This window comes from Leiobunum rupestre, chromosome 1, assembly GCF_980474605.1.
Source record: "Leiobunum rupestre chromosome 1, qqLeiRupe1.1.hap1, whole genome shotgun sequence".
Taxonomy (NCBI): Eukaryota; Metazoa; Arthropoda; class Arachnida; order Opiliones; family Sclerosomatidae; genus Leiobunum; species Leiobunum rupestre.
This window is the reverse complement of record NC_143384.1, coordinates 20525357-20551910: the sequence shown is the minus strand read 5'-3', so window position 1 is coordinate 20551910 and position 26554 is coordinate 20525357. Positions and strand designations below refer to the sequence as shown.

At 34.1% G+C, this 26554-nt stretch overlaps 3 protein-coding genes across 3 annotated transcripts; 2 read left to right on the top strand and 1 right to left on the bottom strand.

Moving 5' to 3' along the window:
- The first annotated feature begins 964 nt into the window (after positions 1-964).
- LOC149961303 (zinc finger MYM-type protein 1-like) lies at positions 965-2990 on the top strand. Its single transcript, XM_090160876.1, has 2 exons — positions 965-2471; positions 2548-2990. The coding sequence occupies exons 1-2, from the start codon at positions 965-967 to the stop codon at positions 2988-2990; spliced, it is 1950 nt and encodes a 649-aa protein (XP_090017002.1).
- Positions 2991-7197: 4207 nt separating this feature from the next.
- On the bottom strand, positions 7198-9485 carry LOC149961302 (uncharacterized). The gene is made up of 4 exons (XM_090170461.1): positions 9398-9485; positions 8713-8739; positions 8241-8627; positions 7198-7264 (listed from the first exon to the last, which is right to left on the bottom strand). Exons 1-4 carry the CDS (start codon positions 9407-9409, stop codon positions 7238-7240), a joined length of 453 nt encoding a protein of 150 aa, XP_090026587.1. The 5' UTR covers positions 9410-9485; the 3' UTR covers positions 7198-7237.
- A 7441-nt stretch (positions 9486-16926) lies between these two features.
- LOC149961301 (uncharacterized) lies at positions 16927-24363 on the top strand. Its single transcript, XM_090170451.1, has 6 exons — positions 16927-17128; positions 20951-21018; positions 21076-21177; positions 21244-21270; positions 22676-23151; positions 24153-24363. Exons 1-5 carry the CDS (start codon positions 16954-16956, stop codon positions 23147-23149), a joined length of 846 nt encoding a protein of 281 aa, XP_090026577.1. The 5' UTR covers positions 16927-16953; the 3' UTR covers positions 23150-23151; positions 24153-24363.
- The last annotated feature ends 2191 nt before the right edge of the window (positions 24364-26554 follow it).

Sequence of the window (26554 nt, the reverse complement as noted above, 5' to 3'; positions counted from 1 at the left end):
TTATAAAAAGTGGGATGAAGCCAAACCTTCGCTAGCGGAGCTGTCTTAAGCACAGGTACAGTGAATAGAAATATATCTATGCGATAAGTTAATCAAACCTTTTAAATAAAATAAAATGTACAAACAGCACAATATATAATCTAAGGAACTTAGTAAGCCAAAATACGGCATAATGCTACCTTATTACATTTTTGGATAACGCAGGATACCCAACAAGATAAAAACTGTTTAGACAAAAGTAAAAAAATATTATATTTACATTAACCAAACGTTTTTCCACCGCAGTTACAAGCAGTAGAACAATAATACTAACTTTTCTATATTCCCCAAAGTTGCCTAACACGGTCCTGACTGCTAGCTTGCAGCGAGTGAATAATTAGTACTTACTGTGATGTCATATCGGTCTCTATAATACTCTATATGTTGCTGCATATTTGTAATATTTTACGTATATTTACATTAACATAAACGAAAATTTAACAAAGTTTTTTGGTTATATTATAAAGCACCGATATCTACCTCTATTTTTAGCGTTCCACTGTTCCCCCTATTTTTAAATTTGAGTCTGAAAATGAGACTGACTCGGTTAAGGTTAAAGTACACGGCTTTGTCCAGAACTTTCCAAGCCTCGATCTGGATAGGTGTTGACGTGAATTGCGTTAATGACAAATTATATTTTTGCTTTGGAAATAGAAAGGTTTATTAAATTTGGTATTATCCTTGGATTTCAGCTGATTTGTTTTAAACTAAAGTCAGTCTTAGACCTGAAATCAGTATATTCAACTCGAAGTATATTTTTTTTACTTAGGAGTAAAATAAATTAAATCAGTAGTGTTAACATAGATATACGTTCCCATGTCTAAAAAAAATCCGAGTGTACTTGATTGGATAAATAAAGCCAAATTAAACTCAAGTCAAAGCTCTTCAGCCTCTTCTAAAGAAAACATCGATTCCTGCGCATCAAATGACGCAATTGGGTTTGAAATATCACAGGCTCCAGAAACCATCCAACTACGGACTGACGATGTTGATTCTGGCACTTTGGATTATACAAGTACAACGCCTCAACCTTCGACAAGCTCAGACCAGGGAGTACACGTACACCAAAGTCTCACCGAGAAATGTAATCCAGATGAAAAATTTTCATTTCCTAAAAATAATTCTAATAGGTCATGCCATAGTAGTTGGTTTAAAACTTTTCAATGGCTTCATTGTGATACACGCAAGACTTAGTCGACACTCCAAAGAACAACCACTCTCAAACAGGAAAATTCTCAAAACCATAGTTAGTTCATTGCGTTACTTAGCTAGAACTGGTCAAGCTTTAAGGGGGCACTTAAATGAATCTGGGAACTTGCACGAACTTCTACTTGAACGAGCTGAGGATGTTACCGGCTTAAAACATTGGATAGAAAAACGAGACAATTGGCTAAGTGCGGATATACAGAACGAAATTTTGGAATGTATGGCATTACGCATCCAGAGGGGCGTCCTTGCAAAAATCAAGAAGAGTCCATTTTATTCTATCATTGCTGATGGAACAACCGATATTTCTGGAAAGGAGCAGTTTACCTTGTGCATTCGTTATACCGATCCGGAAACTCTACAATCGTACGAAGATTTCATTGGAATGTACAATTCACCCGACTCTAAAGCCGCCACTCTGTTCACTGTAGTAAATGATATGCTACTTCGAATTGGTCTCAGTTTTGAAAATTTAAGGGGACTCTATTTTGATGGTGCGGCAAATATGTCTGGCTCTATCAATGGCCTGAAAGTTAAAATTGAACAGTTGCAGCCAAAGTCTATGTATGTGCACTGCTCCAACCACGCCCTAGATTTGGTCTTGCAAGAATGTGGGAGAAAGTGCGAAATGGTTAATGATACGCTAACTGCCGTTAAGGACGTGTCCAACATTATTTTGGAGTCTTCAAAGCGAAAAACGTTATATGCCAACATCGTAACAGCGGCAACATCACCAGAAGACGAAATAGAAAGTGCAAAATGTCTTATCCCATTGTGTCCCACCCGATGGACTGTACGGTCTTCGTCAATGAAAAGGTTTCTTCAAAACTACGAGAGAGTTCTGAAAACCGTTTCGGAGATATTGAGCGACAAAAACGCCGTAAGTGATGATAGAAGACCGGTTTTAAAAGGGTACGAAAGAAAACTAAATCAGTTTGAGACGGTTTTCGCATTGCGGGCCTCTTTGAATACCTTCACTCCTTGCGAAATTTTAGCTAAGACACTACAAAAGATAGACATCACCGTTTCGGGTGCTAAACAAGCATCTGACGTTTTAAACAAGACTATTGCCGATTTTCGTTCCGATAAAGTTTTTGAAGAAATTTGGAGCGAAACTGAAATTACGGCAGAAAAATTGCAACTAGAGCCTAGCCAACCCATCCACCGCAGCATCACTAAGCGCAAAAGAAAATATGAGAAAAGAATACTTCGCTATGTTAGATTACGTCATTTCCGAATTAAACCGGCGTTTTTCTCAACCCGGAATCGATCGACTAATTTTACTTGAAAGTATATTATTAGAAGCCTCCAAAGGAAACGTTCCTTCTAAAGAAAATGTCAATGAGATACTGGGCGTCTGTAATTCAGATTTTCAAGTCGATCTTTTACACGCTCAGTTGATGATGTTGTCAGCGATAACGAAAGAATTAAATATTACCAGTGTGGATCAACTAGTTGAGACGTTCAGAAACTATGAAACAGCGGTTTTCTCTTTACTTGGTGATGTGGTTAAACTAATTTGCTTGGTAAAAACCGTACCTGCCTCAGCTGCTGGCGGTGAAAGATCCTTTAGCGCTCTTAGGCGTGTTAAAACGTATCTTCGGTCAACAATGACCCAGAAACGGTTAACACATTTATTGATTATCCATGTGCATAAGTCAGTGGAACTAAATCTAGATGAAGTCGTTGCGGAGTTTGTCGAAAAAACACCCGAAAGAAAAGGAGTATTTGGAGATAACGTTTAACACCAAATTTTTATACTGTATACTATAAATATTATTCTAACATTTTAAGTAAAATAAAAATAAAAATCGTATTGTATAGTTGTTATTCTTTTTCGCTTTTTTTGGCACCTCTCTCCCTCTCAGCTCAAATATACTTCTTACGCTACTGTGGGCCAATTTGAAACTCATTCGAGGGGGTACTGGTGGAACTTTTCCTATTGTTGAATTTCGAATCCGCCATCTCTACTAAGCTGTGCGATCATTGGGAACAACTCCTCCTTGCCGCCATGAGATCGTCCCTGAACACACACCGCCGAGCGAGCGGAGCGAGCGAGGCCGTTTGCTACAAATGTCCACGTCCTTGCCCCCCCCCCCCATGCTCCAAAAATGTTCCGACGCCACTGCCTACAGTGCCATGGATGGACTCTCTTGAAATAAATCTAGGAGCAGTAAACCCTGGCAGGGGTCTGTTTACTACTCCTAGCCTAAATCAAGGCCCAGTATTCCTCTTTCGCCTACACCACTTTTCTAATACTGTAAGTAGTATTACGGTGCATGGGTATACAAATCCACAAGTGTCTGTTTTCTAAGTCTTGAAAAAAATCTACGACCCCCCCCCCCCCCCCCCAAATATTTGTCTGGAGCCGCCCCTGGGTGGAGCACACTGACCGGTTTATGTAATAAAAGTAAAACGGCATCAGTGGCGTCACCAGGATTTCAAAACTGGTGGCGCTTAAGTCATAAGCACTGGTCAGGGGCGTCTCATTGTGTGATATGGGGGAGGGGGGGGGGGCTCCCTAATTATAGGTCTGAGTAGAGGTCGGGGACGGTTAATCATTATCCATGTTTAAATTGATTTTTTCGGGGGGAAAATGTAAACAAAGAAATTTACCGGTTAATATTTCGGAAATGATTGAAAGAAATGTATTATTCGTAAAATTTGAGCTTTTTATCGAAACAAAACGTCGTTTTTTCGATTAATTTTACAAATTTATGAAAAAATTAATCGGATAATACAGAAATATAAATTACTTGATCAAAACGTTTTACGAATGATTTTGAGAGCTTTATCTATTGAATAAAAGTTAACCACCCCCGACCTCTAGGTTTGAGACGGACTAGGAAAAATGAAATTTTGATGCCCATATTTAAGTTTGAAGAAACTTTTCGCCAAGTGAATTGGAAAAATTCTGAATTTTAGGAGGTGCTTTTCGGAATTTTTAGGTGGTGCTTCAGAAATTTTTCAGGTGGCCGCCTAAAACATCCTAGCGACGCCACTGACGCATAATAGACGCTTCAATAAAACATCTTCAAGAAGTAATATTTCCGAGAGCCAGGACCTGCAAGTTACCTTGGAAACTCTTCACTTGTACGGTTGCTATAGCATCCAATCTTAATCCCAATGCTGTGTGCGAAGTGGGAAATGGTCCACAAATGCTGAACCTTCTGCTGGGTTGAGTGGCTCGCGTCAAAGGTGCGACCATCAGTAGTAGGGTACTTCTACCCATACTGAATTTGTCACCTGTCCGGGCTTGTGGACACTGGCGTAGGGCACTACGATGATAGACCTCCGGTGGTATGGTCTCTGTTACTAGGTACACCGCGCTATAAATTCTGACACACTGTACGGTATGCAACAAGTGTTTCCTTTTAACCAGGTAGCTTTTTTTGAGATATTAACGCTTAGCAAAAACACGACGTTCTATTTACAGGTGAAAAGTTTCCATTATTGCCACAAGCACCAAATAAACAGTAACGTGTAGGTCCTGTCTGTGAATTGGCGGATCTTAAAATTATTTTTGCCCGTGAAAATACGCCGCCATGTTAGGGTATCGATGCAGGTAAATAAGCCTGTTATACCTAATAATGTTAGCCAAAATTTGTATTTCATGGCTGGGGGCACCTTGGGCTGGGGGCACTTTTTAGAAATCACGTACGAAGCAAAACAGAAACCATTAGTCGGTGGCGTCATCTACCGCAAGTTAGCGGTGAGAATAATATAAGCCAGTGGCGCTATCTACTACTAGTGTGAAACGAGTATAAGCAGACGACACTTAAAAAAATTCGATTTCTTTGAAAGATAGGTACTTACGAGGAGACTACCCGAGGTGATAATCACTGATTTTGTTGAAACTAGGTGGGTATGTAGACCTCATGGTAACATGGAATTTCACTAAGGGAAAAGTTGCAATGGACATTAGTTTCGCCATGGCAACCGAAACTGTTTTTAACAACACAGTACGAATATTTTCTCATTGAAAATAACATGGGAATTCAAAACCAAAAAAATAGATCAAAATTCACAAATGAAATTAATTTTATGATATTTTGATGAATTTTGGTCAATTTGATCAAATCTGTTCAGAATCGGTAAAAATGGAGAAAAGCGAAATATAAAAATAAAAAGTTGTATTTACCAACTAATCGCCAAATCGACGGTAATAAATGAATTTTATCAAAATTAATAAAATGGAATTTAGTTGTTTGAATTTGATCAAAATTAATAATTTTAATAGGCCTTTCAATGAAACCTGTTCAGCACTCGCCAAGGAGTATTAACATTCAGCGCCTGGACTAACAGATTCCTTTTTGTATAGTCTTTGTCACATGTGGTCGCTTGGTGTTTGATATAAGGAAATATTTCTAACGCTGTAAACGTAAGGCCTAAGTTCGAATTCGGGATCATAGATATAGATAATAAGTCGGGATTTCATTATTCTAAAATGCTTAAAAAAGCTACGAGGGTTAAAGGAATCACTTGTTGCATTCCGGATTGTGAAAGTAATACGTTGAGTTCTAATGGGATCAGTTTTTCTCGATTTGAATTTTCCTTGAATATATTCGGACATTTGAACATTAACTGTACTTTTGCTGGTTTTGGGGTTTTATTACCGTCTAGTGGCTCCATATCTTCTCTATTTAACTGAAAACTAGAAATTATTAAGTTATTTACATTAGATTTATTTCATTTAATTCAAATTTTAACTTACCCAACGTTAAATATCTTAACGAAGGACCACAGAGAACGGTAACGCCGCTAACGCGTGTGCCGAGGCTTACAGTTTAAAGCGAAATCTTGGATTGAAGTTGGCTGTTTCAAAGAGGGTTCTGGTAGCCGTGTAACAGAAATTAAATCACCCATTTCCGGTTTTACGCGGCGGGCGGGATGGAAGGGGGACGTAACTTTTATTGAAAGACCTATTAGAATTATTATTATTATTTTTTAGAAGTGCTTAGATTCCCATGTCATTTTCAATGGGAAAATATACATACTGTGTTGTCAAAAACATTTTCGGTTGCCATGGCAAAACTAATGCCCATTGCAACTTTTCCCTTGGTGAAATTTTTAGTTACCATAAGGTCTACGTACCCACCTAGTTTCAACAAAATCGGTGATTATCACCTCGGGTAGTCTCCTCGTTAGTGGCGCCATCTAGTTGGTCGCTGCTCATAAAAAAATTGTCTTGAGTTAAATAGTGATTTAAATCTAGAATGTATTTATTTAAAATTAGGGTATCATGGTTGAACTTCGTATAAATTGTCTCAAAATAGTCATTCTCCCTAAGTAAAGATAAACAAATTTGGTTTTAAATAAAATATTTTTTAAATTGATTTAAATTATTTCGATGTATTTAAGAAAATGTGCAGAAATTCCAATTCTTGGTGAAAAATCAGGACTAATAACGAAATTTAATTAAGATAAGAAGTCATTAACCTCTGATTAAAATCAATTTAAAATTTAAATTACATTACCAATGCATACAATTAATAAGAAGTATATTATGTTTAAAAATAAATTAAATTAAAAACTCCAATTTTAAATCAAATCAATCAATCAATTTATTATCTTACGAAATCGAATACAAATGAAATAACCATTGAGTTGGGAATATTAATCTAGAGATGCAATCAAATCTGCTCCTCGCGAATTATGTTTTTGAAAATTACGAATGTGCCGTCTCCTCTAAAATGACGAGAAAACGTTATCATATGACCCGTGGCGCCATCCATTATTTTTGAAAAAAAATCTTTTTGACGAAAAAAGCGTCTTATTTGAACGAACCATTGAGAGATTGACGGCGCCACGGGTAGAATGATAAAGCTTTCTCGTCATTTGGGAGCAGACGGCAGTATTCTTATTTTTTAAAAACTTTTTTCGCGAAATACTGAAATCCAACGTTTTGATTGGACCTCTAGATTAATATTCCCAACTCGATGGAAATAACTAATAAATAAATTATAAATAAATTAATTTTCTGTTTTTGGGCTTAAGCAGGGTATTTCGTCTGGCAACTCTGAAACCAGATAAAAATAAGAATGTTAGAATGTTATTTTTTTCGGTAATATCAGCGGAAGTATCTATTACGAGAGAAGGAACAATCTGGACTATTAAAATTAAACATGAACCTTAATTAGCAGGATTAGTGCTTTCAATATGGCTTCTGTTATATTGTTTGATAACACCAAGATTTTATCAAGCGTATCGCAACCAGAATTAAAATCATATAAATATTCATCCAATTAACCAAATTTAGAATCAATTTCTAGATATCAAATTTGCTCTAAAATAGACAGGTTAAACAACCCCTTGAAAACGTGTAGGTGAAACTTGTAGCTGTGTGTAGATTGCACAGAATACAGCTACGTCTAAGGCTTCTACAAGTTCCACCTACACCAGCCTAATAAAAAAACCCTTTTTAAATTATTTTTTTAAATCTGATAACGGTTTGATTTTTTAATTTTAATTTAAAAAGCACTGAGCAGACCAATTAAGAAATTTAGATTTTATCGCATCTGATAATGGGCTGTGAACGTGTTTTCCCTGCTAGGCTATCTATAGATAACAAGATATTCTGTAACGGATGAATAAGCCGAATTCTTATCTCGTAAGAGTCACTATTTGAAAACTTCGCCTGTTCTCGGACTAAAAGTGTACTGTTTTTACCCTAAAACGTTTTATTCGCCTGTTCCGGGGATGAGAATTACTCCACCCCATAAACTATTCGCTTGTTCCGGAGTATTAGGGCTACACTTTTTACTCCTTCTGGAAAGGAGGTGTAAAGAGTGTAAATCGGATTTTGTCGTCTGTTAGCCAGAATTTATCCGCTAAAAAGGCCACAGGCTGCCATTTTGGAAAAAGTTTTTACTCCGACTCGAACTATTCGCCACCACAGAATCGGATTAAAATGACGTCATAGCCTTACTCTTCTTACCCTACTCCGAAATCCCGGAACAAGCGAAAACAAACCACCTGATATTAACTTTTTTCACCTGTAACGCTTGCGTGGCGAACTTGACCAAAACCGAATTCTGCGGGATTCTGATTCCGGATTGTAAGATGGTTTTTACGTTGGGTAATCCGTTGGGACTGTTTTTCGTTGGCAAGATCCATCTCCTTCTACGGCTGGCGTAACTGGTAATCGTTGGTATTCCATCACTTTGACCACGGTTGCCCTGTTGAGGGAATGTTTGTCCAGGGTTGCCCTGTTGAGGGAATGTTGGTCCCTTGTTGAAAGCCGTTCCTGTGCCGGAAGCGCCGGGGTCACCAAATCCGAATACATTAGACAAGAAACTTCTTCTGGTCCGGGAAAATACGGGCACTTGGTCCGGGGAAATGTTGGCGATTTGGTTCATGAAATCGTTTGTGGCTGGCGACATCTAACGTAATTAATATTTATTATTTATTAAAAGGACTATTATATAATTTTATATTTTATTTATTTGAAGTATTTTAGTGTCTTACCAATTGATTGTAGACGCATTCTCCATACTGAAAAATATAAAACACTTATGATTTTGAAGCTTAAAAAACCGCTTAAAGGGAAACAAACATACAGAGTGAAGACATTAGAGGTTCGATTTTAATGCTTTAATTGATTTTAGATGGCGCCAATTTAAACTTTTTTGTCGCGAAAAGGATAAGTAGTTACTCATTTCTTACAAAAATTACTTGTATTATTTTAAGCTATAAATAAAATATAAAACTCAAAAATTCGGCATAAAAAGAAAAACTAAAACGTTCAAATTTTTCGTGGTTTTTAAACAATTGAAAATTTCTACGTATTAGACTGCTGGTGCGATCTGGTAAGACTTCGGGTATTTAAATATCTACCCCTATCAAGAATGTATTCATTTATAGCCAAGGATAATAACTATGTTTAGACATCATGGTCTAATTTACCCCCCGGCACGAGAGGGGGGAAGGAAAAACGTCACCGACACGCGCTTCAATAACGTCACAAGACATCAGTTATAGGGAACCAATGAGATCGTCTCAAAAATAATCTTTATCTCCAAGTATAAATATAATTCATTCTTGGCCCTATGAAAGTTTAATTTCCCTGGTCTAATCTACTCCAGATCGGCACTAGTGTAGCGCGTAGCTCTGTTACAGTGTACTCTAAATTGAAAGTTGAAACGTATCTTACTTTTTGTCTCATTCCGGCATTATTGCAAAATTGCTCCAAAAACTGCGAGTCGTTGCTTTTTAGATTCTGACTCGAGCTGCATTGATCCATGAAATTACGAAACTGTCCAAAAAAGAAACAAGTTTGCCAAAAGGAAAAATATAGTCCGGCGCTAAAAATTGGTTTACACGAATTATTAAGTAAAATTACTTTTTTTGGTGTTTTTAGTTTTTTACTAAAATTAAATTTTACTTACTCCATAATTTTTTTATTTATTTTATTTATTAGATTAAAATTGGGTCTATTTTATTGAATGTTTTTACTAAAATAAAATTTTACTTACTCCATAATTTTTTTATTTATTTTATTTATTAGATTAAAATTGGGTCTATTTTATTGAATGTTTTTACTAAAATAAAATTTTACTTACTCCATAATTTTTTTATTTATTTTATTTATTAGATTAAAATTGGGTCTATTTTATTGAATGTTTTTACTAAAATAAAATTTTACTTACTCCATAATTTTTTTATTTATTTTATTTATTAGATTAAAATTGGGTCTATTTTATTGAATGTTTTTATTAAAATTAAATTTTACTTACGCCACAATTTTTTTATTTTATAAGATTAAATTTGGGTCTACGCTAATTTCATTTATTTTATAAGATTAAATTTGGGTCTACGCTAATTTCATTTATTTTATAAGATTAAATTTGGGTCTACGCTAATTTCATTTATTTTATAAGATTAAATTTGGGTCTACGCTAATTTCATTTATTTTATAAGATTAAATTTGGGTCTACGCTAATTTCATTTATTTTATAAGATTAAATTTGGGTCTACGCTAATTTCATTTATTTTATAAGATTAAATTTGGGTCTACGCTAATTATCTTTAAATATACGACAAAAATAACATTTAAAAAATTGTCTAAAATACAAATAAATTATTTGACCAATTCAAATCACGCGTATATATCCCGAATTAGAAGTTCGAAACCCCAGTTTATTCGCGTCCCAAAACTAATCTAGGTGGCGCTGCGGTGAATAAATTTTCAATATAGCTAATGTGGTACTCTTTGGAATATAACACTTTAGTATAGGAATGCGCGAGCGCAGTACCTAACAATCCATCTGCTATCAAAAAAGATAAATACTTAGTTTATAATTTATTTTTCTTCCATGTTTACAAAACTATACATAGTATTTGGTATCGAAAATCTGTCTTATATGCTGCCAATATATCTCACTCTCTTTATAAAAATTGGTTAGTAATTGTCTACTCTCTTTATAATCTGGAAACTAATTGTAGATATCCAAAAGCCGTACTCTGCCATTATAAATGGTTTCAATTAAGAGAAAATTCATCCCTTAATCACAGCATAAGTCTGGCTGTCGTCGATAAATGGCATCGCGCGGGACTAAAAAAACGTTCTTACAATTTTTAATAATTTATTTTTATCTCTACCTCACAATACGCGTTATTTCTCCGCTTTTTTAAAATAAGTGTTTTTAGGCTGAATTGAATCGCTTATTCGCGTGATTTGAATGGGTTTCTTTTTAACAAGAAGTAAAAGTTTCGACACCAAAATAAACAGCAAATTGATTTCCGTATACTTACGTAGCCGGGAACTTTGTTCAGAAAGCATTCGTTGTATCTTGTTAGACGTTTTCCAGCGTCCAACTTCAAATCTGTTTTTAGAAATATAAATTTAAATATAGTTTCATTTTAAAGATAAATATATTTTTTTATAGATAAATATATATTTTTTTATTGATAAATATATTTTTTTATAGATAAATATATATTTTTTTATTGATAAATATATTTCTTTATAGATAAATATATTTTTTTATAGATAAATATATATTTTTTTATTGATAAATATATTTTTTTATAGATAAATATATATTTTTTTATTGATAAATATGTATTTTCTATAAATAAATATATTTTTTATAGATAAATATATTTTTATAGATAAATATATTTTTTATAGATAAATATATTTTTTTATAGATAAATATATTTTTTTATAGATAAATATATTTTTTATAGATAAATATATTTTATTATATAGATAAATGTTTTATTTTTAAAGATAAATATATATTTTTTAAAGATAAATATATATTTTTTAAAGATAAATATATATTTTTTAAAGATAAATATATATTTTTTAAAGATAAATATATATTTTTTAAAGGAAAGTATATTTTTATTTTAAAGATAAGTATATTTTATTTTAAAGATAAGTATATTTTTATTTTAAAGATAATATATTTTTATTTTAAAGATAAGTATATTTTTATTTTAAAGATAATATATTTTTATTTTAAAGATAAGTATATTTTTATTTTAAAGATAATATATTTTTATTTTAAAGATAAGTATATTTTTATTTTAAAGATACCGAAATACATTTTTAATTTTAAAGATAAATATATTTTTTCAGTTAATTTTATTTTTATTTAAAGATAAATATATATATTTTTTAAAATAAATATATGTTTTTTTAAAGATAAATTATATTTTTTTAAAGATAAATATATATTTTCAATTTTAAAGATCGTAGTAAAAATTATCGACAATTTTTGACACTTACCACAGAAAGTTTTGGTGGCTTCGATAGCCAACACATTGATCCCCGATAAGTCGGTTTGCTGGGCACTAACTACAGCCAATAAGGACGTAATAGCCAAAACGTAGTACATCGTTAAGTTTAATTTTTTGAACATGGTTTCTGTATCAGTGATCCAGCAAACTCTTCAATCTATTGTATCAGTGATCCACCAACTAAGGATACTTTCCTATAAATACTCTTCACAAAAATACCCAAATCATCATTTCCCTGACGTAATTAAATAATTAAAGTAATAATGAACCCTTAAATTAGCGAAATGTTGTAAATAAGGAAATTTGGTCATCACCGGAATTAATTTCACGGTTATTTTTTTGTTTTTTTTTAGTCATGTATTGTATAAGTGAAAGTGTCGTCAGGTGCTATGATTCACGGAGCATCCTTTGAACTCCGGTCGAAAGAACAATGTATTGAACTTCCCATTGTTCAAAATAACAGTTGAACCGTGAAACGGAACTTGGCGTTACGGGTTTATGGGTTTTGGAAAAAGCCATTTCAAATTAAATTTATTTTGGAAATAAAAAGAAATGGTTTTATGTTGAAAATCGTGTTTATTTTATAAGCATTCTAATTTAAGCAACTTATTTTTACCATTTCTTTAAATATAAATTATAGGTTTCCTTTTAAATTTTTATTAGAATCAAAATGTCAACTTTTAAACTTAATTTTTTTAATCTAGTTTTTGAGTTGTTTGGGGTTTATTTTGCATATTTATATTTTGATTGGGTTTTCTAGAATATTTTTAATAATCACAAACCGTTTTAAGTTTTAATTTACCCGAAAACAAATGGTTTTATATTGAAAATTGTGTTTATTTTGGTGCATTCTAATTTAAGCAACTTATTTTTACCATTTCTTTAAGTATAAATTATAGGTTTCCTTTTAAATATTTATTAAAATCAAAATGTCAACTTTTTACCTTAATTTTTTTATTCTAGTTTTTGAGTTGTTCGGGGTTTATTTTGCATATTTATATTTTGATTGGGCTCTAGAAAATTTTAAAAAATCACAAACCGTTTTAAGTTTTAATTTACCCGTAAAGAATTACCAAGAATACATATATTTTAACTTATAGCCATATGATTCAGTTGTGATGATTCGTGGGCTTGAAATTTCTTCCCCAAGTTAAAATAAATTAATTCTTGGTAATATAAAATAAAATATTTGAAGTTTAATTTTTCTTCGGTAGCAATGTTCGGCGCTAGTTGGTCGCGATGTCATACATTCGTTGTGACTAATTTTCCCGTCTCGTCGGTCCGTTACGAAATTATGGAAAGAGGTAAAACACCTTTTAATGAATGTGTAGCAGGAATTGAGGCGTACAGGTGACTTCTGAGTTACGGTCATTTTTATACAACCACCGTGTCTGTCTGTCTGTGGGTCTGTCTGTCAGGCCTGCGAACGCGTTCGCATTTTCGGGGCAAAGGGTAATCACTGCCTACGCAGTTTCTTAGAATCAGGGAAAAGGTGTTTCCAAAAGCGCCCTCTTTTTGTCATTGGGTGTAGTACAATTTTTTAATCGGCCGGGATTCAAACTCACGACAGGTGAGCGTTCTACCGCAGAACCACGGATACAGTAAGCTTTCAAACTAGTGCTCGGCATTCGATTAATTTTTATCCATGAATAAAATAAGCTCGGCGATATTTAAATAATATTTATTTAAATAACCAATAGTTGAATAAAAATTGTAAAAATGTTTAAATAATCGAAAGTGAATAAGCCTATTATTTAAATAAAACAAAAAATTATTTAAATAAATGCCACTTTTATTCAAATAAATGCTTGGTTGCCTAAAAACATAATTAAATAAGTTAAAATGATATTCTTTTACCAACGTTTTTTAAATAAATCAGAAAATTTGTGGATAATGAATAAACAATTCCGAGCACTACTTCAAACTGAGTTTTTAGAAAATATCCCTAATTATTTTAAAACACGGTAAATATAGCTATAATTATTTTGATGGGAAGATATTTCAAGATTAATTACATTTTCCATGTGAAGCTTTTGGCACTTTAACGTAAAAGTGAAATTGAATCATGGAAGGGGTAAAGTCAGCCTTCGAAATCGTGTACATGTATAGGGTTTTATAGGGGTTTAATAACTTTATTGATAAGCTTACGACCACCGATGGGCATTTTCATTTCCATTAAATAAGCTTACGACCACCGATGGGCATTTTCATTTCCATTAAATAAGCTTACGACCATCGATGGACAATTGCAACAAACAATTTAATCCTAAATCTGTCGTAAAAATTATAAAATTATATTTTCAATATAAACAAATCAGAATTCAAAACTATATGTAAGTAAAATTCTATACAATTATTTTGATGGTGAATTTTCCCATGTTTAAAGTGAATTTTTAGATTGCTAACCGAGGGACAGTTCAATCCATAAATTATTACGACACCCTCGTATGATTAAATCTAATTAAAATCAAATCTATAGCTTTGGCTATATAAAGATTAAATCATGATTAAATTTCTAATATTGATTTCCTCGCTAACTCACCAAACTTGCCGAGGTTAACGGTAATAGTTACTGTAGGGAGCTGTTGGCTCGCGCGGCTTGAAGGGCTGGCCACCACCCTCCTACGCATTGTAACCTGGCCACCTGAATTAATGGCTTCAAAAGTCGCTTGATGACTTAGGCCTAAGGTGGTTCCTTGGGTATTAGCCTAGCTGATTATTATTAACAGAACGCCATTTATCACTGGAAAACTAACTAAATTCCAAAATCGATTTTCAAAAATAAATTTTATAAAAAAGGGGAATTCCTCTGATTAAATCAGATTAAAATCACATATGTAGATTTGGTTGTATTGTATAATGATTTAATTATGATGAAAATTTTAATAATGATTATTAAGAAATACCCATCGTTGCTAACTCTCCAAAAAACTAACAATTAAATTATATTAACTAACTATTAAATTATCTGTTGAAATAGAGAAATTCTTGTAGCGATTGTAAAATCCTAAAATCGGCGTCAAAATTGGGATTGCTAATGTCTAAGGCGGCAATGCGTTCAGACTAATTGGATATTTTTGATTTATGAGAGATGCTCCCGTTTTAGAATTCCCATTTACGGGAAGAAGTCACGACCCAATTTCGGTCTTTCACGAAGACCCTTTGGCCACTCATTTCGAAATAGAAACATAAGTAACATAGTAGTAAAACGTTCGACACTTCCTTCATTATCTCGATGCTAATTTGTTTGTTGATAATCTGTTTTCGACAATTACCATATAAATCATTACGTAGTTAAGGACTGAAAGATCCACTAGTCTTTGAAACTGTCAGGTAATTATGAATTTGGAAATCAACAGCCTTTTCCCGGAGCAGCTAAGACTTATTGAAAATTGAGAAGCTTTCCATAAGTAAAATTAACGCTTAATTTGGGAAAATAATTAAGAATTATTGAATCTTAACATAATTTGCGAAAGCACTAAGAATTATTCTTAACATAATTCGCGAAAGCACTAAGAATTATTGAATCCTAACATAATTCGCGAAAGCACTAAGAATTATTGAATCCTAACATAATTCGCGAAAGCACTAAGAATTATTGAATCCTAACATAATTCGCGAAAGCACTAAGAATTATTGAATCTTAGCATAACCCGCGAAAGCACTAACGAGGAGACGACTCGAGGTGGTTCTCACAAATAATTTCGGCAGTTATCGCATCATAAGTTATATTTATATTCACCATATTTCAAAATGGCGTCGGATTATTATTGGAAAACCCATAGGTCTAATTAACTCGGGCAGATAATGAAACGTAGAAAATTTCTGATTAATCGACGAATATTTACGGAACTTATCAAATGATATCCGCCATTTTCCAAAATGGTGTCGGATTTCTTTAAAAATCTATAGTACGAATTCATTCGGGCAGATAATGTAACGTAGAAAATCTTAGGTTAATCGGATACAAATTACCTAACTTATTGCACCATGATTTATATTTGTATCCGCCATTTTATAAAATGGCGTCGTTTTTCTATCAAAATCTAAAAATCTGTTTACATCGTTCAGATAATGTAATGTAGAAATTTTAAGATTTATCGTCGAAAATATATGGCAGTTATCACGGCATAAGTTTCACAAATATTTTGTATTATACCTAAAATTTCGACCTATTTATTCAAAGTTATCCAAAAATGTTAAATTTACTATTTTTTTTATTTTTTTATTTTTTTTGCATAGGGGGGGGGACCCTTAGAATTTGTTATTTTACATAGACATTTTCTTATTTTATGTTGTCAAAAACATTTTTGGTTGCCATGGCAAAACGGAAGCCCAGCGTAACTTTTCTGAAGTAAACCTAAACTCACCATCAAACTAATTTTGCCAAATAAGAAACTGAGGTGTACCATTAATTTTCTTATTCCAAAAACCTCCTATTACTCACAGACCGAAATCATGTCATACTTACGTCTATTAACGTTACTTATGATACGACGCCCAATCTAATTACCATCGAAATCAGGTTCATAACACCGGAGGCAAAATGGCAAAACAGCGTAACAAAATAAAATCAACGCTATTTATTAAATTCCCCGGGGGGAGGTAAAAACGGTCCCCTCCCCTTCCAAGTTGCCCGTGACATTGAAATCTTTGTATCTCGCTGTTGTCCCATCCATCCATCCCAGGTCAAATTCCCCCCCCCCCCTGCATTCGCGCATCTAGGCATCCTGTTTTACAGGAACTGCAGTCCTTCCGTATAGAAAAAGTATTTAAAAAACCGTTACATTATTATACTTCCCACTAGTTTACCTCGAGTAGCCGAGATCCATTCATTTTTTTTAAAGTAGCAAAAGTCCTTGGTCAGGAAAATATATCAAGAATACCAAAATAGCCTGTGGACTTTTACGGGTTTTGCTCGCTGCGATTTCGGTTCGTTTATTATTCGGCAGCTCCGAGATGAAATCGGACGGTTGTATGTTTACCTTGGCGTTTATTTTAATTAATTATTGTTTAATCGCTACTGGCGTTTCCGATCTTGGCTATGGAAAGTATCTGGGGAAACGAAGACCCAGTTTTTATAAGTACCGCAGGGGTCCCCGACTTGGAAGGCATTTTTTAGACTTCATTTGCGGTAAGTTTCATTTTTCATTCATCTTGTTTTTCTTTCTGATTAGTTATAGCATAAGTAACAGTAAGTATGACAGTTTCGATAATGACCAAATAAAACATTATGTATATAAGGACTGAATAATTTAGAGGGCGGTAACGGTTAATCATTATCCATGATTAAATTAATTTTTTTTGGGAAAAAAAATGTAAACAAAGAAATTTACCGGTTAATATTTCGGGGAATGATTAAAAAATATGTATTATTCGTAAAATTTGAGCTTTTTATCGAAAAAACGTCGTTTTTCCGATTAATTTTACAAATTTATGAAAAAATTAATCGGATAATACAGAAATATAAATTACTTGATGAAAACGTTTTACGAATAATTTTGAGAGCTTTATCTATAGAATAAAAGTTAGAATTGACTCAATGACTAATGAATTAACGATTTTTGAAGTTAGTTACTTTTTGATTTCAGACCTAAATGCGTGTTTGCTAGTACTTAGAGATATGAAACTAGCCAGGCAGTAATATCGCTAACGATAAAAGTAAGAATTGACGAGTTTCCGGTTCCGAAATTACGATTACGCCATAGCTATCATTAACCGAAATCATTTAGACTCATACTTATTTATGTTATGTTACTTATGTTTATAGTTATTTTTTTTATAATTTTTTTTCGGTTGGGTCGTAATAGCCTTTTTTAGTTTTTTATTATTTAAAATTTATTGATGGAGAGCAAGAATAATTTTTAATCACTAACCAGGGCCGGATTAAGACTTTATGGGGCCCTAGGCCCAAGTTGATTTTGGTGCCCCCTTTCAAGGCGCTTCCTCAATTTATAATTAAAAATGGAAGGAAAATTCATTTTGCTGCCAGATTTAGTATGTCGTCAGGGGCTAGACGGCAGTCCGTCAGAGAATGTAACAATCAAACGTTTTTGGTTCATAGGGGTGGACGCATTTACTAAAATTACTGAGGAAAATATTTTGTAAAAAGCAAATGATTAAAGTTTTGTACTCTTACTTTTTCCGAACCCTCTTGGTGCCCCTTGTAGGCTTGGTGCCCTAGGCCCAGGCCTATTCGGGCTATTGGTTAATCCGGCCCTGTCACTAACTACTTAGTTAATATAAATTAAAGGGCCAACGACTGCTAAAGATTTAACTATAATAATTTTCCGTTAGCTAATCTAATTTCAGTAGGGCTAACGATAATTTGTAATCCTTAAGTACTTAACCATGATAATAACCATAATTTACACTCGATAATAATTTTTTTTAGCTAACGATAATTTGCAATCGTTAAGTTTCTTAACGATGATAATTTTCTTTAGCATAATTTCTATAGTACTTACCATAATTTACACTCGTTAAGGAATTATCGATAATAATTTTCTTTAGCTAACGATAATTTGCAATCGTTAAGTACTTAACGATGATAATTTTCTTTAGTATAATTTCAATAGTACAAACCATAAATTACACTCGTTAAGGACTTATCGATAATAATTTTCTTTAGCTAACGATAATTTGAAATCGTTAAGTACTTAACGATGATAATTTTTCGTTAGATAGTATAATTTTATTGGGGCTAGCGATAATTTACGATTGTTAAGCGTTAACGATAAAAATACTTCTATCGTTAAGCGTTAACCAAAATTATATTTCAATCCCAATCTGACTTTAAACTCAATTATTAGGATTTTGGAGATTAATTTTGTTGCGCATTTAGGATTTTAAAAACGGGTTTAAATACTTTTATATCTTATTAGCAATTAAAACGGTTTTACATCTAATTTAAAAGATTTCATGTAGATTTTGTTTTTTTATAAAATGTTCGACCCTTCGATCCAAATTTATAATCAAAATTTTTATATTTTGGGAATCATTAAAATACTACCGATAAGTATGACATTGGTTTTATAAACTATTGTTATTAAGGTAATTTTCTTAGCTTGAACTCGACATCGAACTAACATTGTAAGTTATATATTATCGTCCTACGTAGATATATTTATCCTTGGGGGCTCTGTGCTGAAGTAAGCCTTCAGTGCGCAATAACTCAGAAATTTAGTTCGGTGATAATTTTTACTAATTGTCATAATTATTGACCGAATCTATGAGGGTTAAAATATCTACTTTCTACTTTGCTTAATTTTCGAGCTCGAAACCGAGCCTCTGCTGCCATCTATGCTTCTAAATTGGCATTAAAAATATATATCGAATGTTGCCCCTTCGGTGCACCCGTGCAGTATAGCAAATTAAGATAAGTGTAGGATAAGAAATCAGTAGATTCGTGTTAAAAGTTCTGCAATTGTCAGTTAACTGTGTAAATCCAATTCAAACTGCAAACAAAGATAACATAGAACTCCGTACCCTAGATTCGAATTCTGAGCAGCCTTGGAAATAACGGTGGTCAGGTGGTCAAAGACCAGTTAATTAATTGCTCAGACCAGTTTATTTATTCAAAATTTGGGGGGTCACTGGTCACCGTGACCAGTTTAATAATTCCAAATAATAGGAGACGACCTATTAATTCAAGGTTTATATCAATTTTGATTTCCCTATTCACTGGATTTCTATGTACAGCGACTCCGCTTACTACCGCCGCGGCCGCACGTCGAGGTTTTATGTAGAGTCCCTTCGCTCGAATCCCTTGAACGAGTCGAACTGTCTAACCCCCCTCTGGCCTCAAACCCTCAATCCTCTAGTCTCGCTTTCCCTGGAGTACGGTAGGCTACCTGGCTACGCGGTAACGTACCGGAGACTCTGGAGTTACGGGGCCTAGAGAAAGAGAGATAATACGGTAAATTACGAGCGTCTTCTAGGCTATGGTGTAGTCTTAGGTGTCGAGATAGTACTATATTGTACTATTCTTGTGGTACTCATAAAATAAAGTTAACTATTTTGAATACGTGTAAAGTTAATGTTACCAACATAATCTAACTTCTAAACATGTAGTATAGGTTTTTTTAGCTTATAAATGACATTAGAACATTTTATATAAGACCAGTTTAATAATTCCTAAGTTAGGGGTCACTGGTCATAAGGACCAGTTTAATAATTCATATGCTAGGGGGTCACTGGTCATAAGGACCAGTTTAATAATTCATATGCTAGGGGGTCACTGGTCATAAGGACCAGTTTAAAATAAAACCTTATTTCCAAGGCTGATTCTGAGTGCTTTCTGATCGTCTGTATTGTCCTATCACGGCTAACTTTGATGCCACGCTGACGCTGTAGCGCGAACAGGACGCAATCAAAGTTGGCCGTGGTCTTATCTATAGTTGTTTACCATGGTAACTATGGAGCTAATTTTTCGGGAGTTCGGACAGTAAGTGGGTAAGCGCTATTGACCACGCGCGAGGCAGTTATTTCGAATCTAGGGTACGAGGCTTAAATGTTCGAAATCGTTGCAAAGTCGTTGAAAATTAATTAATCACAGCCAGATTACGCTCATTGAGTTGGGAATATTAATCTAGAGATCCAATCAAATCTGCTCCCCGCGAAACAAGTTTTTGAGAATTACGAATGTGCCGTCTCCTCTAAAATGACGAGAAAACGTTATCATATGACCCGTGGCGCCATCCATTATTTTTGAAAAAAAAATTGCCGGAAAACGCGTCTTATTTGAACGAGCCATTGAGAGATAGACGGCGCCACGGGTAGAATGATAAAGTTTTCTCGTCATTTGGGAGCAGACAGCAGTATTCTTTTTTTTTAAAAACTTGTTTCAGGAAATACTGAAATCCGACGTTTTGATTGGACCTCTAGATTAATATTCCCAACTCAATGATTACGCTAATATCGTCGTTAATAACTCAATAATGTTTAAAAAATGTAGATTACGAAGTAACCAAGGATGTGAAATTGGACAGACTCGTGTGTGTGATGGACACCGGGCCAATTGAGGTAACCCTTCCAAGATTGAATTTCGGGACAACAGGATTAATATTTGTGTTCCCGCAGTTCAAAAATATCTTGGAAAGATGTTTGCGCAATGCCACTGCGACGGAAAAACATGAAGAGTCACTGGAACGTCTCTGTAACGAACCGGAAGCTTCTAAAAGAGTTCGTCAATTTCAAATAAATTTTTTAAATTAATTTGTAATTTAATACGTTTTATATTTTACGTAGATGAATAGCTGTTTTTTTATGGCTGAAGTACGTATTTCTTTGATGATTTGGGTGTTGGATTGGGTCTTTTTATAAAATAACCTTGGTCATCTTGTTGAAATGTTGCCTCCCCGCTTCAGCTGTGGATCCTTTTTCTCTCCCACTAAAGAGTTTATCAACTCATTCTTAGGCATTGGCTGAACTATTCCAGGGCAACATTACAACAAGTTGGGCAAGCGTAAAGACATTTTATAAAATAAACTATTGTGCCTCTACCTGTTTTCTATCTCTATGACCATCACATACTTTGTAGCAAAAGTCCGTCTGCTTTTCAATCACAAAACGTAATAAGATGGATACTTTTCGCTTTTTCCGGGATTTCAGAATAGGGTAAATAGAGTAACCCTATGACGTAATTTTACTCCGATTCTGTGGTGGCGAATAGTTTCGTGTAGGCGTAATAACGTCTTCCCAAGATTAAATTATGGATAGGCATACGATTTTATCAATTTACTCTCCTTACTCTTGTTTTTGTGGGGTCAGTGGCGGCCTAAGGGGGGGGGGGGGTGGTCCGCCCCGGGTACCAGGGCAGCAGGGGGTGCCATCGGAGTTTGGAAGTTCTCTCCCCACTGGTTAGCGGGGTTTCCCCTTTCCATAAAATCTTGCTGAGGTTAACGGTAAATCGGTAATAGTAAGTGTAGGGATCTGTGGCATGAAGGGCTTGCCACCACCCTCCTACGCATTGTAACCCGGCCACCAGTAATTGGCTAGTTGACTTAGGCAAAAGTGACATAATTACCAAAAGTGTGTCAATCGGACCTTTTTCTTAATGAATGTGACGAGCGAAATACAAGTTGGGAGGGGAGAAGGGGAAGTACGCCTTGGGGAGGGAAGGAAGTTAAAATCAACAAATAACGCCTCCTAGTGAGGAACGGAGGAACTAAGTAGCACTGGTCAAAGTTAGTGTATTTTTCTGATTTTTCGTTCTGTGGAGATGCTATCGCCATCTACCTACGATATAATACCATAGACTAAAAAAAGATCCAAAAAGGCGACAATAAATAGTCTTTTACGTGGTCGATCTCGAGTCGAGCATTCATTAAATCTTAAGCATACGAAAGTACAGCGATTGTCACACTTTTGGTAATTATGTCACTTTGGACTTAGGCCTATGGTGGTGCCTTGGGTAGTAGCCTAGCTGATTATTATTACTCTGACGTTGACGAATAGTTCATGGTGTAAAGTCTATATTTCCACCAGTACAATCGAATTTAGTACCCTGGCTAACCTATAGATGGCGCTAGTCTATCTGAAAGAGAGTCTCAGCAATAATAAAAAGCAGATAAACTTTCGCTACAAAGTACGCGAGGTGGGATTTTTAATATCCGCAGATACCCGAATCCATTCTTGCTAAGACGTTTAGATCTTTCGTAACCTTTAACCCGCCCCGTAGCACTCTCCGAGTCGTCCGAGACGCCCCCCTTTTCGACCCCCCGTCATTCCGAATGAAGACGTAATACCAGAAGTGAATAATAACGACCTTCCCGAAAGTGACCCGGAACAAGAACAAAATGGACGACTTCCGGAAAACGACCCGGAAGAGAATATCGTGAAACGGCACGCCCCCAACTTTCGGAGACACAATCAGAGGCCCGACCCGTGCGTCGGCAATGCCAGGGGGTACGGCTGCCGAAATAATGCCCCCTTTTATGGCGGGTTTGACCCGTTGGGCCCGCCTCCAATGGGCGGAAGGTTCGCTCCCCTATTTCCTCCTCCGATGGGACCCGGTTTCGGAGGGGGCCCTTTCTTGGGGCCCCCGCGGCGACCGGGCCCTCCTTCTTCCCTCCCCGCGGGCCTGATTTCCACGTCCCGATGCCACCCCCGCCCATGCCACCCGCCGGAGTCGATCCTTTCACGAGATTGGTAGAGGTAATTTGCCTTTTTTCAGTTTTGGGGTTTTGGTTGTGAAAGTTTTTAACTTTATGGTATAAATTTAATTGGAAGTTAGATCTGAAACTTTATTCAAATATAGATCTGAAATTTATTAAAATTTAGATCTGAAATTTATTCAAATTTAGATCTGAAATTTATTCAAATTTAGATCTGAAATTTATTCAAATTTAGATCTGAAATTTATTCAAAGTTAGATCTGAAATTTATTCAAATTTAGATCTGAACTTTATTCAAATTTAGATCTGAAATTCTATTGACCGTTAAGATCTGAAATTTTATACCAATTTCGATACAAAATTTTGTTGACCATTAAGATCTGAAATTCTATTGACCGTTAAGATCTGAAATTTTATACCAATTTCGATACAAAATTTTGTTGACCATTAAGATCTGAAATTTTATACAAATTTCGATACGAAATTTTATTGACCATTAAGATCTGAAATTTTATACAAATTTCGATACGAAATTTTATTGACCATTAAGATCTGAAATTTTATACCAATTTCGGTCTGAAATTTTATACAAATTTCGACACGAAATTTTATTGAAAGTTATAACTTATAATTGAAATAGTATTTATTTTTATCTGAAATGAGCATTTTATAAAATTCAAATTCGATTTTAAATGTTATTCAAAAGTTGATTAATTCGTTCACAAATACTAATCAAATGACGGTCCCAAATTTAGGTTAAAATTAGATTATAAATAGCAATGAAAATATCAATCTCAAGTGTCAATCGCATTTCGATCTTCAATTTGGATTCCAAATTTAGATGAATTTTATATATATATAAGTACATATTTCAACTTTAATTTACAATCATAGTTTGATCCAACAAATTTCGCTAAAATTTCCATTTCTTATGGATCTGAATCAAATTTAGATTTTAAATCAAAACTTCGATTCACAAATTTAGATTAGAAATCCGTAAATTATTCTCGCCTTGAATATTAATTATTATTATTATTACAGGGCTGCCGGGCGCAATATCCAGCTTGATCAATAATTAGAAACAATAACTCTTAAAAAAAACTGTTGACGTACAAAGTAGATTTGGTAGACGAAGCGCCGCAGACGTCATTGACGGCCAACTCCGATCGTTGGAATAAATTGGCGGCCGTTAGTCAAATAATCCTAAAAAAAGATTGTTCAAAGCGATATTGATTCATCTGTAGCCTTGTCTTTTTCCGTTAACTTTTATTTATACTTTGTCAACAATGAAACGCCTGAACCAACGAGTCGTACCCCCTTAGCGCCACCTATACCGAGAAATGCGTGTGATTAAACTTATTTATTATGGACTTGTGTAATTGCGGGAGCGTGTTTTTTTACTAGTACTTGGTTAATTATACTTGTGATAGTATTCTTATTTTGTGTGATTTTTATATTTTTGTAGTTCAGTAATATTAAAAAAAATGACGAAATTATCTCCGAGTCATTTTATTTTTAGTTTATGTAAATAGTTTTAGCATAAGTCTATAATATTGTTCCATAAAATTAATATTTTACTGAGAGCTAGTAACGGTGTAACGTCATCACAAGAGGAACATCTCCCCCTAGCGAGGCGCTGTCAAAGGCTACTTGTGACGTGGGAGCGAGGGGACGCCAAATGAAGAATGCGGTCTGTCTTGTGAATAGCTCTCAATAAGACTTTTGCATGTGAAGAATAGGAAATGTCACACTTATGTAATAATATTATACACTTATGGTTTTAGTTAATAAGCGCTAAAATAACTTATGTAACAATATTATACACTTATGGTTTTAGTTATTAGGCGCTATAATAACTTATGTAACAGTATTATACACTTATGGTTTTAGTTATTAGGCGCTATAATAACTTATGTAACAGTATTATACACTTATGGTTTTAGTTATTAGGCGCTATAATAATTTATGTAACAATATTATACACTTATGGTTTTAGTTATTAGGCGCTATAATAATTTATGTAACAATATTATACACTTATGGTTTTAGTTATTAGGCGCTATAATAACTTATGTAACAGTATTATACACTTATGGTTTTAGTTATTAGGTGCTATAATAATTTATGTAACAATATTATACACTTATGGTTTTAGTTATTAGGCGCTATAATAATTTATGTAACAATATTATACACTTATGGTTTTAGTTATTAGGCGCTATAATAATTTATGTAACAATATTATACACTTATGGTTTTAGTTATTAGGCGCTATAATAACTTATGTAACAGTATTATACACTTATGGTTTTAGTTATTAGGCGCTATAATAATTTATGTAACAATATTATACACTTATGGTTTTAGTTATTAGGCGCTATAATAATTTATGTAACAATATTATACACTTATGGTTTTAGTTATTAGGCGCTATAATAACTTATGTAACAGTATTATACACTTATGGTTATAGTTGATATGCGCTAAAATAAAATATGTCTTGTTCAACTTGTTAAAATGTTCCACGCGCTCTTTAATATTTGAGCGTAAAAGGCTCGTGCATTTTTTTATATTTCAGGGAGCACGCGCGAAATCGCTCGAGCCCGTTCACGCTAAAATATCAAGACGCGCGTGGACGTTTTTAACAAGTTGAATAAGACATAAATAGAGTTTATGCTAGCGTTTATTGTAATTGAGGTAGCAGAAAAACGTAAGACCCATATTATAAAGTAAAATGGCCTTCTTGTTTTAATGTGGCTCTTACTTCACAGTCTCTTACTATTACAAGTCACCAGAGGAATATAGCTTTTGCTAGCGCGCGTGCAAATCGCTCGTGCGAAGAACATACTAATAAAGTTTTTTCTTGTGACGTCAGAGCAACATTTTAACAAGTTGGGCTAGACCATTTTATATTTTATAAATTCAACTATTGAAGAGGTAGTCTTTTTAAAACGTTAAGTGTTGATGTTAGCAGAAGAAAATAGGGGGAAGTACACTTCTAGTCAGCATTGGAAAGGCGTCACTTTTCACGAATTTTCGCGCCAGAACGGTTTGGCGGGAAATCGCGGATGAATACATCGTTTAAATAATAAATTTTTATCAAATTGAACAATCGTAACATATTGTCCTTTTCATTATCTGCTAAATGAGCTAAGGCGTCCTTACTCTCGTCGTTTATCGCCGTGTTGAAACAAAACAAAAGTGGAACTACTTTTTCATTTTGGTTAATTATGCGTAAAAAGGTGTTTTCGTGGGTCACACGACGCCTTCTACAGCTCAAAGCTACAGATACGTACTTCCCCTATTTTCTTCTGATGTTAGTGAATACTTTTCGCTTGTTCTAGAACGGACAGTGTACCCTTAAATTTTAATCTAACCCGGGCATCTGAATTAATGGCAATGAAAGTCGCTAGATGACTAAGGCCAATTGGAGAGAATAATTG